This window comes from Daphnia pulicaria, chromosome 6 (assembly GCF_021234035.1).
Source record: "Daphnia pulicaria isolate SC F1-1A chromosome 6, SC_F0-13Bv2, whole genome shotgun sequence".
NCBI classification, from domain to species: Eukaryota; Metazoa; Arthropoda; class Branchiopoda; order Diplostraca; family Daphniidae; genus Daphnia; species Daphnia pulicaria.
In genome coordinates, this window is record NC_060918.1 from 5118165 (window position 1) to 5134166 (window position 16002).

Below are 16002 nucleotides of genomic sequence, written 5' to 3' on the forward strand. Positions count from 1 at the left end.
AGCTGATGACCGCTGTGTATATTCATCCGTGACGAGTTCACTCAAGCGGCGAACTCCTGATAGCCGAGCAGTTCCACCATATTCTCCATTGCTGCTGCTGGATGGGGAGAGTCGCGGCCAAGAATCTTCTACCGCATCTCCAACTTCCCCCTCCACATCACACAAACGCAATATTGAAAGAATAACACGAATGCCATAAAGATTAATTTAAAAAAAAAATGAAAGGTTGGTGCCATTGATTTTTTCTCTCTCTGTAAATTTGTTGTCCTCTTAGGTTGCCAACTTGAACTGCCAATCTCTAATTTATTCAACTTTACTTGATTTTATTGTCGTTTAGTTGGAGGGTATGTGCAGATTGGGTAATGATAGGCTTATTTAAATGCCGAGTTTTTTCAAATCCCTTTAACCCTAGGAACTATTGCTCATTTGATGAGGGCAACTATATAACTAACAATTATGTTAAGTTAGTCGAAATCAAGCAATATGATAAAATAAATAAAATTTTTTTGTTATAATTATCTATTTTTTTTTAAATTTTGCATGTTGAAATTACCCTAATGATGTGACCGAACCCTATGTCATCATCAGTTACGTCAAATCTTTTTTTCTCTTTCGTTTTGACGATTTAATTTCACAACTATCACAGATCTAACATGCCTAATAACAAATATTTGTTTACCTCCCCCAAAGGACTTTTAATTCCATTTAAAAAAAAATGAGTAATAAGATCGAATAAGATAAAAATGTGTGAATAATCCCCCCCGCGTGGCACTAATAGAGGGGAACAGTATCGGAAAGAGAGAAGCCAACAACTCTGTTACCGTTCAACTGTGTACTCTTCACCGGATACAGCTTTGTGTGTGTATATAGATAGCCGGACGAGCAAGTGTCCATTAATAACCAGCAACGCCCATGGTCGTCGAGGTACTTGGCGAGCGCCGCGAATAAAAGGGCTCACGCTTCTAAATAAGAGAGAAAGGGAGAGTGAGAGTTGCACACACAGTTCGTTTAGATCTAAAAGCTGTATACAGCAGCTATAATATAGAGGAGCGTTTTGTATATACAAGCGGTTGGAGTTGATGGTATATAGGCGTTGGCAGCCGGAACAGCAGGAGGCTCGCTAGCTGCATTTTAGATGACTTGGTGTCTTCACCTAAGCAGGATTGATGACTGCCAACCCCAGCGCGCACAGCCCACCACTGTAGACTCTATACCGGTACACACTGAAATAGTAGCGACTATATAACTGAAGCGGCTGGCTGGATGGGGCTGGATGGCTGGATGGCGTCTGTTATTCGGCCCCGGACTGCCATTGCTATTGCGGGCGCGGGCACAACCCCCGCTGTTTTGGCTGACACTTGCACAGGGTATTCAAGAGTAAAGCCCGCCTTATGTCTAACCAGAATATCAGATCCAACAGTCGCTGTTGCCCTATAAACCCACCCAGCCAGCCTGCAGCCTGCAGTCCTGGACGACAGGCGAGGTTGCGGCAGTGAGGGGGTTCCTGGATTTCGTGGTCTCTCTTATTGGTTCAATCATTCTCACTTTGAATTGTCGTCGACAGAGATTAGACCTTTATTTCAATCCACATATGTCTCGGGTGCGAACACCGCTCGTCCAACATTATTCCCCCCCCCCCCCCCCATCTCCCCGCTGCATGGCTCGTCTCGCTCCCATTCGTCTTCAACTTTCCGTTTACAGCTTTTCGCTTTTGGCTGGAGTTTTAAAAAGTCTGGACTCGGAAACACCGGGAAACAACGCACGCCACAAGACATTCTCGTCGCAATCCGGTCCCATAAGAAAATGAGGAATAAGCTATATGGATATTTAGAGTAGTTAGATCCACCGACGGATGTCAAACACGGAAGTTGAATATAATGATGTGTTGTATGTACTAGCCTACTTTCTTATTTCGTGTTCCATAATGGGACACACTATCTGCTCGACCTTTGGTCTACAAAAATGTCGTCGCAGTCGTTTAGAATAGAAATACATCTTATAGTATAGAAAATAAATGTTGAAATGTTTTGATGGAACTATTGAATAAAGCTGCCTGTTGCCCAGAGCCGCAGACTGACTATATCTCTATAGGCGTGGGGCCTAAACTGATCGAATTATTTGGAGCTGTTTTCTTCCACCCATTTATTTCATTCTTTTCTTATTGGAATGTTTTCTCCGTGATGTGGGTTTAAATTCTTTATCAAATGAATGTGTAATGCCGGGGAGTGAAAAGGTTTGCGACTGTATACTATAGTGTGCTGCGGATGGATGCTTATCGAACGCAGGAAGGCAGCTATATAGCGTTTGACAATGGGGTGTTGAATCTTATTTATTTGCTGGGGACGACGTGCGTCCCTCCTTCTGTCTGCTTATTCGACATCACTGCAGTTCTAAAAGAGCCTAGCCAGGCGCATGATGGTTTAACAACATTACCGATCACCTTAATAGGGATTTCGAATTTCAACCGCAGGTACAATGGCCGACACAGCTCTATTGAAAATGCCCGGCTCAGAATGGATTAAGGCTTTCAAAACTTTTTCCCTTTTTCTTTTATTCTTTTTTTTTTTGTTGCTGCTGCCAACGAACTATTAATTTATAGACTAGTTTTTATATTGTGTATTATTGAACAATTGATACCCGAACATCAGCTTTTAGTTTTATCAGTTTATTTCTTTTTTGACTGATCAAGTGCTGATGTTGTGAATGGAACACAATACATTTTTGATTTCAGAGAATTGAACTCCTAGTTATTTGCTAGTGTGACTTAGACATAGACACACATACTGACGAATAACGTACCTCAGTAGTTGTAACTGGGATAGAGTTACATCAACAACAAATGCAAATGCCTCTCCACCCCGACTATATGATTTCATAAGAATAACCAGTCTATCAGTTTAAATTTTTTTGTCCTTAATTGTGTTGATTAGGGAAATTTGTTTTAAAAAAAGGTATTTATTATTATTTCGCTTCATTTATTTGTTGCTTGTTGTATTATGATTAAGTGAAATGCTTTTGACGAGGACCGGTTCATTAAGGCGAAATGAAATTTACAGTGCGAAGAGGGAAAGGCGAAAAACGGCACGTGAGCCCCTCACGCCCCTCAGACAGTCAGTCAAAAGCGTCAAAAGCTTTTATTGAAAGGGATATTGTTAGTTAGGTAAGAAGAGAGAGAGAGAGGAGGGGGGGGGGTAGCTCTCGTGAATGTGAGGGGCGCCCTATAGGTCACGTGACTCAACTAACGAACAAATTTTGGTCGGAAAGCAGTTGACTGGCAACATGAGAGCGATAAAGAGCTGGAGCGGTTATTACTTGGCCCAACTTCACTTCCTGACGATTCCACAGCTCTGTAGCAGCTCTGCAGCATATGCACGGGTCCGTATCGTTTATTATATGCTCAAAGTCTTCGCCGAATCCGGACAGAAACAAGAGGAAATCAAATCAAGGCACTGCTACACTGCATCATGCCTTGTATATTCTGTATTGTCAGTGTATCCAGTTGAGCAACAGCCAACAGCCCTCCAGCCACGCCACGCCACGCCACGCTACGCGTCAGGATATGTAACTCTCGTCGCACGTCACACATCGTGACAGCCACGACATTAACCAACCAGTTGACGTAATTCAAGGTATGCGACACACTTTTCACATTTCAGGAACCTCTTTTGGTTAAATGAAGAAAAGGTTTCGCCGATGTATAGCAACGTTGGCTATAATTGTGGAAAAGAGGCAAGTTTTAAAATCAGTTTATAATCATTTGTTATTTTAGATCAATGAGAAAAACTGTACAACAAATCAAATAATTTATTGGAAACCATATCTCACTGGACCCACGCCAGACCCACGCTTAATTTCTTCATTTTACAAAAGGAATTTAGCGTTTTTCCAAATAAAGGTAATCAAAATGATTGAATAGTAAAACGGACACTCGATTATTTTACAAAATATATACGAACGCGTCATACCAGCAAATCAAAACACAAAGCCTCAAACAAGAAGATAAACGATTCAACAAAAAAATTAAAAATGTTCGAAATCAAAGAATATGACAAAATCACGAATTAGCTTTTATTCTTTGTTGCATTTGCTTTAACAATTGCGAAGCAATTAGGCTGCGTTAATGGCTATTCATTCAATTACTGGTCATCTTATGAGAATTTTCTTTCTTTGAAATGTCCACTATTGCTTCATCCGGCTTCATCAGCAAATGTTTGAAGGAACAAAAAAAAAAGGAAAACAGAATAATACAGCATATTGTTTACCGGTACTGATTTGGCTTGAATATTGTTCTTGCATTGATATTATTGCGTTAGCGATGCGTTTTTTAACTTCACTCAAGTCAAAGAATCGACCTTCCGCCCTTGTATATTTGAAAGCATTCATATTCAGACCACCAAAAAGGTGTGTGGGCTTACGTCGTTGCAAAAGATTGTCTCGCCTCTGTTTAGCGTAATTGTGTAAAGACTTCCGGTTTCAGTGTTATGGGACGCTAAAGGTATTATACACCAAAGATTGTTGAAAGCCATTACTTCTTTGTAGGCGAAATGGGCCTGGGGTTTTTTCAATTTTCCTTTTTTCCTTTTTTTTCCTTTTTTTCTCTATCGGCCACAAAAGGTAGTGACGTCTGAAAGGGAAATGTGACCATGGTGATCCAAATGTATGGTTTAGAAACGCTACACAATTGGACAATCGATTTCTTTTCTCTGATGCGCTGCGGTGCTGTAACCACGTAACTCGTATGTAGACGCATCTGTTGGGATGTCCGACAAGCGTGTCATTGGAATTTGGCTTTGATTTCCTAGCTCGGCCCGTGTCGAATACTTCTTTTCATAGCCATATCTATGTATAAACAGATGTAGAATGGCGTTGTGTGAAAGTCAACGACGCCACCGAAAAGTGACTGGCCGACAAAAGCCATTTTCGACATTCTAAAGGCTTTTCAAAAGTCGCGGGCGCGCCGGGTAATGGAATAAGGAACACATGTTAAATAGACAGCGCAGTGAAACGGGCCATTCTCTCTTGCTATTGACCCGTTGGCACTTTCACCGCGCTCCGAATAATATCAATGGATATCAACTTTGGCATTTACCAGAAAAAAATGGCCGTTTTTCTTATTTAGCGATTATACACACAAGTAATATGGGCTATTTATAGAGTTAAATAATATTCCTAGTACCGCATTTCATTTCCTGACAGATGATATGCGAGAGTCTTAATAAGAAATGAAACTTCTATCGCTAAATACAGTTAAATATGTATGTAGATTAAATCAAACACCATTTCATAAAAATATGATGCGCTTGTTAGGCTATTTTCCAATAATTGAATTACTTGAAGCCACTGTTTCTATATATTTGATTGGAGGGCCAGTTTTTTAAAGTGAATAAAAACCCGCAATAGCGTTAGACTGTGTTGGCCAACTCAAACTGAAGGGATCGACATCAAAAGCCTAGTCGAAACATTGCATCACTATATACTACCGGTAGCCAGTTATTTATTCATTTAAGCTTGTATTGTTTGATGAAGCGTAAAAATAACGGAATAAAGAGGACGAACTCATAAAGGCAAAGTTGAAATGGGCTTGGTGAACGGTGAAAAATGAGCAGAGGGCTGTATAAAGTTGGGTGACAAGAGAGAGAGAGAAGAGTAAGAGCAAAGGGAGGCCGCGCGCGGCGGCATTATATGTGCCTACTCCATTTCCGTGGCGAGTGGTCGAACACGCGCCTTCTTTTTAAATTTGAGTTGGGAGAGTTGCTGCTATGGCTATGTACACCAGCAGTATCTTTTCATAGGAGCCCAACAATGGGGACCAAGGCTAACGTCATCTTCCGGACTTGGTTTCCTGTTCGCTATGATCCGGAAGAGACTATGGGCTACCGCTGACGTCAATTGTTATCTTTCCTCCAATACTTTACATCCAGGCAGCAAGCACTCCTTCATTTCAGAATGGATCAAACAAGTTTTTTTTTTAACCCCCGGCTCTTTCTTTCTTTTTGTTGCCTTTTTACATTATGGCAGTTTCTGTCGAGCGTTTTTAAACACTTCGTATTTTTTAGTTTTTTTGACATTAGGCTCACGCTATTAAAACAACAGCGAAAGCGATGTCGCATTCTGGAAACTAGAATTTGATTTCGTTTATCATCACACAATTTAAAAAATTCGTTGTTCTAGTCAAACGGATGGCAATGCTATTACAATATTCGCAAATTAAATTGCAGGTGTATACAGGTATCTGTCACTGAGTAAATCCTTGTTGGATGCCAGTCGATGCGATCTAAGTTTAAGGGTAAATTTTTAATTGGCTCTGGTTAATTGATTTGGATACGATCGTGTGGACACTGTAGACATTCTGCCTTACATTGTGAACAATCTGTTATCCAAACGGTTGCTGGTCGAAAATGCCAGAATGTACTCCAGGATCTTCAATGTATATTGTGTACCAAATTCAGTTTAATTTAGAGTATGAACTAGTTTATTAAGATAAAAACTAAAAAAGGAATTATCTGGTAAAATCAGCTGCACCGGTAAAAATTTTAAAGCCGAGTTTAACACCGGGTTGTTAGGAAATGCAATAGGTGGCTCTGGGTAGCAAAATCCACAGAAATATAAGGGGGAATGGGAATGCGTCGGGCATGGTGTATTAGTATGGTAGGGGAACTTATGGTTGGAATCGGCTATCTCGAATGAAGCCAGTTCCCGGACAAGAGGCGGAGCTTAGTGCAAAAGTCGAAATTCTTAACAGCCAATTGCAGGGCTGGTCGCACTTCTTTGGTGCCCTCTATGAACCAAGATACTAATTTCTTTTGTAAATTCGTCTGAAAAATAGTATATGTTTTTGGAATTTACGGAATATTAAATCAGGTGGTTGTCACAATGGCTATAGTCCCGGTCTGCGACACGAAAGGGTTAAGGTCGATTCCCATAATCGTCATTTATTTTTATTTTTTTTCATATTTTTTTCTGTTAATTTTAAAATAATTAAAGCTTGAAAAATAATTGCAAGCCCGAAGGGCGAAGCTAATAATCGCATACGCAGAAAAAAAAAGCCATGTCACTTTGTATGTATGTGTGTATGTAACGCTCCATTGCTCGGGTGTTTCACGACAGATTTCAGACTTTTTGGTCTTAAAAATTACACAAAAAATATGCGGTGCGACCAGAACAAAAATAATTTCATTTACTTAATTAGTTTTCCCGTAATTAATGAAAAACTGTTAAAATAATTGCTTAATGACTGGTGACATCTTGCGGTGGCGAATACAACTTTTTCACCTTAGGTTTAAATTCCACTTTCCATTCTTAACGTGCTTGTCATTTACTTAACGTATTAAGTTTGAAATAACGTGTTAAGTAAATGACAAGCACGTTAAGAATGGAAAGTGGAATTTAAACCTAAGGTGAAAAAGTTGTATTCGCCACCGCAAGATGTCACCAGTCATTGAGCAATTATTTTAACAGTTTTTCATTAATTACGGGAAAACTAATTAAGTAAATGAAATTATTTTTGTTCTGGTCGCACCGCATATTTTTTGTGTAATTTTTAAGACCAAAAAGTCTGAAATCTGTCGTGAAACACCCGAGCAATGGAGCGTTACATACACACATACATACAAAGTGACATGGCTTTTTTTTTTCTGCGTATGCGATTATTAGCTTCGCCCTTCGGACTCGCAATTAAGTTTGAAATAACGTGTTAAGTTTAAAATTAATTCTTTCTTATCGAATATTACAATAAGTCATGTAGCTAAATTGGTTAAATGATGGCCTTCCATTCATATGATTTCATCATGAATATTTAAGTTCGAATCCAGATTGCGTCAAAACTCTTATTCATGAAATAAATTTAGAAATCTTCATTAATTTGGATTCGAACCTAAATACTCATGATAAAATCATATGAATGGAAGGTTACCATTTAACCAATGTAGCTACATGACTTTTTGAGACGAAAGTCAAAAGTCGAAAATTCCACTTTCCATTCTTAACGTGCGTGTCATTTACTTAACGTATAGACGTTTCTAGACGTTTCTAGACAGAATCGACCACGCTACGAACGAAATTCTTCTGCTACAGGAGACAACAAAAAAACCAGTCACAAACAAAAATTAATTAAAAATTAACCAGATGGAATTGGGGATAGAAATAAAAATTAGGTAATAGAGAAATGAATAAAGTATTCACTGTTAGGAAGAAAAGGGGGGAAAATCAGAGTCATAGATAAGAAAACAATTTTTTTACCGAGGAGAAGTTGGTTTTCCCATAAGACGCTGTAGGCGACACACACCAGCTTGGACACAAATGAGATTTTCGCATTTGCGGAGAATGCGCAACGCAGGATGTGTAACTGCTCCATTAATTTTAAAATAACGTGTTAAGTTAAGAATTAATTTTAAACTAAACACGTTATTTTAAACAAAAAAATATGGTTATTTTTAAATTGAATTATTGAACTGTATGTGTAAAAATAGGAAAATATGAGTTGAGCAAATTAAACGTAAATGACTTGCAAGGATATTGAACTGTGACGGAAAAATCCCGTTTTAAGACCAAAAAGTCTGTGAAGGAAAGTGTGAATTGTGAATAAGTCCGACTTAATCATAGGCCCTGAATTTGTCATTTAAGACAGTTTTCAACTGGCTTACGACTATCCCTTCGCGGCGAGCTGATAAGCTTGCTTTTCTATCTTAGCTTTATAAGTACACAAGCAAAGTGCAATCGGACTTAGAAAATTTTCAGACCGTTTATAGCTCATAGTTCACCCAATTGTCCACCAGGCAGCGCTGATCAGGTGCGACCACTGGCTTCAGCCGAGATAGCCGATTCCAACCATCAGTTCCCCCACCATACTAATACACCATGCGTCGGGTAATATTGAAATATAAAATAGTTAATTGATATCTTTCAACGTTGAATTTAAGAAAGGAATTTCAGAATTATAGGATATTTCAAATCAATGATTTGCATACTGTTTTGCAATTAAGATTTAAAAAACTAAGAAAGTCTGGCAACGCGAATAGTTATTTGTTGTTAATTTTTGGCAACGCCTAAAAACTAAAACACAAAATACAAAGCAATCACGCCAATCAGCTTACTTTTAGCTTTTACCTCACACAAACATAACAAACTCTACGCGTAGTTTCGTGCAGTTTCTTTCCTTGCAAACGCTAATAGAATGTCAAAAATGAAAGCGAAAAAGGAACCGTCTTCAGGTAGTAGTATACAATTGGTCAAGTTGTTAACTGCTTTTAATCTAAATATTCATACAGATTTGGAACAGAGTCTACTTAGTACTGAAAAACTAGATCGCGCCTCTCCTGACATTTGGCCTGAACGAAACTGTAACTATTCATTTACAAAGTTCCGTGTCGACGGGTTTTGTAATAAAGCTTCTCTTTAAAATAGATCCAGGGATAGAGTACGTCATTGAGCCTCCAAGATCACCAGAGATGCCAGCGTTACCCCAATCCATCATTCCCCAAGAATTGGACAAGCATGATTATACACTAGTTGGACGTAAGATTGTGTAAAATGTTCAATTTAGAAATCTATCTGAGACATTCAAAACATTCCCTGTCCAAATATTTCTTTAGTAATCTTTATGTAATTTAGTTTACTACAAAAATCCATAACCTCTGTCCCAAACTCTTGGATAAATCATTGCAGAAATTTTTAATGGGCCACTCTTGATTTGGTTCATATTATCAATGAATTCTTACCTTATATTTACCTTTTTTTTTAGGTTATTCCAAATTAACAGCACAAGAACTGATAGCTGAAGTCAAGCAATTGCAGAATTTAGCTTATCAGCTTGGTCTGGAAGAAGCCAAAGAAATGACAAGAGGAAAATACCTAAATATACTTTCATCTAACAAAAAAAGAAAAATCTAAATATGATAGTATATGTTGACTAATTTGAAACAAGTCTAACACAAATTTTGCATTTCTTTTTTTTCTGATTTTGTTTATTCGTTCTTTAAAAGAAATAATAGTTTAGCTGTGGACTCTGATGATAAGTACAACAGAGATGTCGAATTTTACTATTTCTTGTTTTTCTCTTTTTTTACGCATGAAAAGGGATGGTATTTGTCAATTTTCTACTGTCCACTGGATTACTGACGAATCGCGACCACCGGCTGACAATACTCTTGTATCGTCTGATAGAAAACAAACGTTCGAGATGTTACTATGCCCCTGGTAAGAATGGCAAGGCGACTGAAAAATATGAAATATCACAATGATTTAACAATTACAATTTAAGAGGTAAAATAAAAACTTGGGTTATACTTTGGGTTGGGAAGGATATCTGTATAGCTTAAGACGTCCTTTATTGTCTCCTGCACACATAAGTTGCCTGGAGTTGGATGCACAGCACGAATAAACGTCAGCTCCGTCAATTCCTTCCGACAATATTCCTAGAGAAGTGGGGCTAACTGGGCAGGTAACGGAATTCCATTCCACGTCTCGTATACTAGGAACGAGGGTAATTTGACGACACACTCCAGTATTCCCTGGAAAGAATTCAAAGTTAAAGCTTCAACTAAAAAATGAGTTCATGTTGCCTTTTCGAGAATACATACGTACAGTATAACAATTCGTTATCTCCAGAATTCGTCTGAAGGTGCACGTTATCACAGGACCAATCCATTTGACTGATAAAGCTCGAGTGACCCTTTCATTACGAAAATCAGTCAAATATACAGTACCAGATTGCAAAATAAATGGAATCGCTTGTTACCACACATCTCCCCGTTCTACAATATTTGCGGTATCTGTCCAGGACTTGGTATATGTAGACTGATGCATCTTTGGAGCCAATAGCCAGGCTTTTACCGTTTGGAGAGAACTTGACCACCTGTATTAAAGTTAATCATACGCAGACCAGAGGATTCATTATTTAATTAAACTCTGATTCAATAGATTCTAAAAAAAAAAAAATAATCCTATTATTTTAATTTACTATTTGTTTACGTACTTGAATAGGTTCATTGCCATCAGTGTGTTGGGCGTACATGTCCCGAGTCTCCGAATCCATGACAAACCATTTCCCACTTGTGGTAGCTAAAACCAGCACCGATCCATCCGGAGAGAAACACGCCGACGTGACTGCATTTTCAATGTCCTTTTCCCAGATGAGTGTCCGACTCATCGTGTCCCACAGTTGGATGCGCCCGTCGTAGCCATAAGACACAAATTGCGATTGACTGGGATGAACGCATAAGCCCGTTGATTCTTCAGTGTGACCAATCATCAACTGATTATGAAATAATATTATTATTATTTAAAAAACTATTCTGGAAATTCAATCATGTAATGTAGACGTACAGGTTTAAAAGGTAAGTCGAAGCTGCCTCTCAGTATCGCATTGCGCGTAGTCCCGACTAAAATTTGAGTTCCTTTTCCTTGAACTGCAATGCGCACATTTCCGTATTTCTCAGGAATCTAAATTATATTCGGTTATTAACTAAAAATGTCGCTAAAACTAGAAGCGAAATTACGTGTGAATATCTGTGATGTTGTATGGGAATCAGTGGATGAGACAGTAAAATTAGCACGGGATTCTAAAGGAATAGAGAAAACATGTTACCTCGGTTATGTATCCAGTTCTACGATACGAAGGGAAATCCCAAAGGACGAGCTGCCCGTCTTTGCCGCCTCCCGAGACTATTCGTCCGTCTTTCAGTGTAAGCAAACAGAAAATTGGCCCCTCGTGAGCGTTGCGAAGCGTTTTCTGAACAATATTTGAACCTGAAAATTAGGAAAGTAATACAGAACATTATAAAAAGCTGTGTTTTCGTTCACCTTTGAGGAGAAATATACATACCCTTTAACCAAATGATAAGACAACCATTGGAGTCACCAGAAATACACTAAAAAAATATAAAACTAGTCAACAAATCATCCAGCTGAATATCTTAATATGTTAATATTGGGTGACGTGTTAATTATTTGATGTCATTTAAAAATGTTTCACATACGTCTCCGTTATCGGCGAAGGCCAGGCAAGTGACGTATTTTGGCTTGTCGCGAGATTCAAAAATTCCAAGTTTACGAGATAACAACCCGTTTTCAAGAGACCAAAAACATATGTGTCCTTTTCCACTGGTAACAAACGCAAAACGTTCTCTAGGAATAGGATTCCATTCAACAGCGACCACCAAATCGGATGAACACTATACGTGCATTTTAAAATAATGTAAAAAATCATTTAAAAAATAAGTACAAAACTAAAAACTAAAAACTGAAAATTGGACTTTCAAGTTTAACTTCATAATATTAATAAACTAGGTATAAATACCCTTGTTTCCGCTATTTTTACTCCTCTTTCGCCCTTTTGCCACTCCCACAAGGAAAGAATGTGATCGGTAGAATCGTCAATAACCATCAAAAGGTTTCCGCCGTCCTAATCAGATTCTAATGCATGAAAAAAAAGAAATGAACTTAATCAAACAAGTATTTACCGCTTTTGAGAAGGCGACAGAAGAAACAGACTTTCCAAAGTCTCCTTGACCGAGGACGAAAAGAGTTTGAAGGCTGACAGAATTCCAAATGCGAACGTGAGGCTATAATTTATAATGGGATACAACAAATCAAATAAGAAAAGCCACCAGAAAACTCAAAGAGACATTAGAAAGATGTATAAGAACATACGAAGCCTTCATGGTATTCTCTACCACCGGACTGACCAGATGCAATTAAAAGTTTGTTGGGATGAACAGTCAAGCTGCATGAAAAAAGTAAACCGAATATTTGTTAATTTTCCAATTTATCTTGACAACTATTAAAAATTCTGTAACCATTTGATTTCACCGGTGTGTCCAAGATAAAACCGCTGTCCTAGAAAAGAAAAATTAACTTTAAGAGGAAATAGGCCTAGAAGTCATGAGAGGGGAATATAAATACCATGCTCGTCGACGTTGAAAAGTACAACAACGGCGGCAATGAAATAAACTATTTCACCGGTTGGAATGAGATACAAATTTGAGCGACAATCCTTGCCTCGATATCCATAACTGTGATCAAACTTTGAGTTAAGGCATTTATAAAAGTTTTACAACTTTTTGTGTTACCACAGTATTAAAGAGCAGTAAAAAAATCAACTAAAATTAACTTAAATAATTATAAAAGGATACACCCATTCCATTTTTAGCTTTTTTTCCGGAACAGATAAACTGAACGTCACTGAATATTTTTCCCGTAACGAAGTCGGGATGTAAAAATTCAAGTTTCGACCTAGAATTGAAAACAATACATGTTACCAAACTGCACCTTTTAATAAATAATAATAAACGTTACAGGTACCTTTGAAGACGAACTTGACGATTCCTTCATCGCTACTATAAAATGCATCACGAGCTCTTATAAAAAAAAGAAATAAATCAAAATCAACCATGATTTTTACATTTTTTCTCGTCACGTCGAGCTCAGCTTTAGTAAAAGCAAAAAATGCATATTTCAAAAAAAAAATCTTTCGTTAAACATATTTAGCATTTTTAAAATAAATCAAAATTCAGTAACATTGGTTAATATACGTAAAATAAAATAACGTTCGAAGCAAGTTACCCGTATTTTTGCATGTTTCCAACCGGATTTTTCACGTTCAGGTTAAGCAGCGAATTTGAATCTGGTCTTCTGCTGTATGAAAACATATAGGAATTTATTATTTATAACTAAAAATATAATCCTAACCACAAGCCTTAATACCTTGATACTAAAGCGTTTGAAGGGATGAAATCGCTGGTTGAACTCCAACGTTTAGCGGTTCGCAGGCTATTTGGGGTCGACATGAATGATGGCTTCATTGAGAAACTGGTCGTTTTATTTCGACCATTGCCAACTTCGGAAATCAAACTATTAAATTGAACTAGAAAAGAAAAATGTGTGAAACTTAAACGTCTCGAAAGATTTCTTATTATCTCGAGAGAGTATTACCGTGCTGTTGTCGGGACGTCGGCGACGGTGATGGAGCAGGTGATCCGCTATTGGAGCTCGGGGATTCTGACACTAAAGAACCGTTTGACTGATTCATGCCGGAATTCCGGTTTTGAACGTTAGGTGTACTAGCAGATGACACTAGGCGTCGAGACACGTCGCGTGATGGCTGAGATGAACTGGGCGAGTTATTGCAGTCGGCCAACAAACTTGCGCTTTGAACTGATCGAGCAGACTCTTTAACAGGACTAATACCTGGAGTAATCGAAATGCGGTGATCGGATGAATTACATCTCTTATTTTATGCAGTAGAATAGATGGATGTTTTTACTGACCCCTTTGGGATTCTATAGCACTAAGGCGGCGCAAGGCATCGGCTAAAGTGGAACGCCTTTATGAAAGCAAATCATTTTTTTTTTTAAATTCAAATGATATTTCAATCAATTAAAATCAACTACTTACAGACAAACGATTTCATTATTTTGGTCGTCAAGTCTCTTTTCTAAGTAATCAAGGCGTTCACTAGGATCCATGTCGTTCTCCATTATTTCTGAATTCAGATGGACGAAGATGGAGCAATTTAGCGAAAATGTTTCCAGTACATTGAAAATGAATAGCAATTTCGGCAATGACAAAAACAATAATAATCAAATATGCTCTGCTTTGCAAGTGGTAGTTATCTCTGAGGAAATGCGCTCACTAATAAAAAGAAATGAGCTCACTTATCAATGATTATTATCACCTGATAGTTAAAGAGATTACGCTTAGTTTACCCGCCAAGCCTTTTCTACACCTCTGTTTGTACGTAAACGAAAAACAAATAAGAATGCAATATGGTTGCGGTTAAGACTTGGGTTCATATAAACTCATTCGAGTCAAAATACATTGGATAAATCCAAAATTTCAAAGATTTTACTATTTCGTTACTACGTGATACGAGAAAATGTAATTTCGGGATACATTTTAATCACGTTCATTCATAATAGAGACAGCAGGAAAAGGAATAAATTTGAAAACAGGTAAATTCCATGCCTAGTGGCAAGAACGCGTATCACGAGCTCACCTACATACGCATTACGCATATAGGGACAAATAAATGGACGGGGAAAGTTGGGGCGGATTGGCTCCGCCTTCATTCCTTTCCTTGTTTCTGTTTTTTAGATTACTTTCGTTATTGGTAAAAGGTGTTACACCTGTTGTCTCCTTATTTAGGTCACCCTTTTATTGATAATCTGCTCGTCTCACGTATAGACTTAGTTGTGTATAACGTCTATAAATGAACAATAACCATAATGATTTTAAAATGCGTCAGCTAATATTTAGCAATGCAACAGTTGAAATCTCAAACAAATAGAATATTGCTCTTTGAAATGCATATGGTGGTTAGCACTGTCTCTTGAATCTTGATTAAAATAGCTGTTGATAACTTACTGTATAAATAACATCTGGTTTCAATTTTGCCAAACCCATAATTATTTAAAAATCTCTTAGGCAATAGTTGCAAATCATAATTAACTAGTTTGCCAAAAGTAATTGAATAATTGATTAATAGGATTAATAGTAACGAAAACTACGTAATCGAACAACTACATGATCATTTGGTGCGCATTTTTCAACCAATGGCATAATAGAATTACAAAATTATGCATAGGCCTATTTCTGAATATACAACAATCAAATGTGTTGGTGTTGCACTTGAAACACAGGTGGGCAAAAGTATATTACGGACGAAAGCGTTTGACATTTCAAGTGAATTGTTTGAACGCCAGCCTTAGCCAAAAGCGGCCCAAAGTGTCAAAATGAAGATCGACTCACCCGAATAACGAATCTCCCTCCTTGTATCCAGTTTAAACGTTTTTCAACATCAAATGCAAGAGTAGAAAAGGAACACCATACGGGAAGCTGACATAACTTCTTCAAAATAATCTATTTGTGTATATACTAGGCAGCACTAGGACACTTGTTGCTGTTTGGCCTGAAGCTGTCGGTGTCACTCGTCTCGAGACTTGGACTAGTATCGCCTATCGGTCTGTGTCCATAAATTTAGCAGCCCAATTTTGACTCCAACTCTCT

At 37.9% G+C, this 16002-nt stretch overlaps 2 protein-coding genes across 3 annotated transcripts; one reads left to right on the forward strand and one right to left on the reverse strand.

The window, feature by feature from the left end:
* Nucleotides 1–9031: 9031 nt before the first annotated feature.
* On the forward strand, nt 9032–10037 carry LOC124341695 (protein lin-52 homolog). Its single transcript, XM_046794629.1, has 4 exons — nt 9032–9209; nt 9267–9338; nt 9403–9513; nt 9740–10037. Exons 1-4 carry the CDS (start codon nt 9173–9175, stop codon nt 9886–9888), a joined length of 369 nt encoding a protein of 122 aa, XP_046650585.1. The 5' UTR covers nt 9032–9172; the 3' UTR covers nt 9889–10037.
* On the reverse strand, nt 10005–16002 carry LOC124341694 (echinoderm microtubule-associated protein-like 2). Of its 2 annotated transcripts, none has more exons than XM_046794627.1 (22): nt 15745–16002; nt 14392–14479; nt 14265–14320; nt 13930–14184; nt 13702–13861; nt 13561–13629; nt 13300–13355; nt 13131–13230; nt 12901–13010; nt 12795–12834; nt 12649–12721; nt 12459–12560; nt 12296–12400; nt 11976–12170; nt 11822–11867; nt 11585–11745; nt 11323–11439; nt 10973–11251; nt 10736–10852; nt 10582–10669; nt 10285–10508; nt 10005–10212 (listed from the first exon to the last, which is right to left on the reverse strand). In XM_046794627.1, exons 2-22 carry the CDS (start codon nt 14472–14474, stop codon nt 10087–10089), a joined length of 2562 nt encoding a protein of 853 aa, XP_046650583.1. In that variant the 5' UTR covers nt 14475–14479; nt 15745–16002; the 3' UTR covers nt 10005–10086. The 2 variants fall into 2 exon arrangements, with proteins under 2 accessions (XP_046650583.1, XP_046650582.1); XM_046794626.1 differs by having other exon boundaries at nt 13561–13632; nt 15745–16001.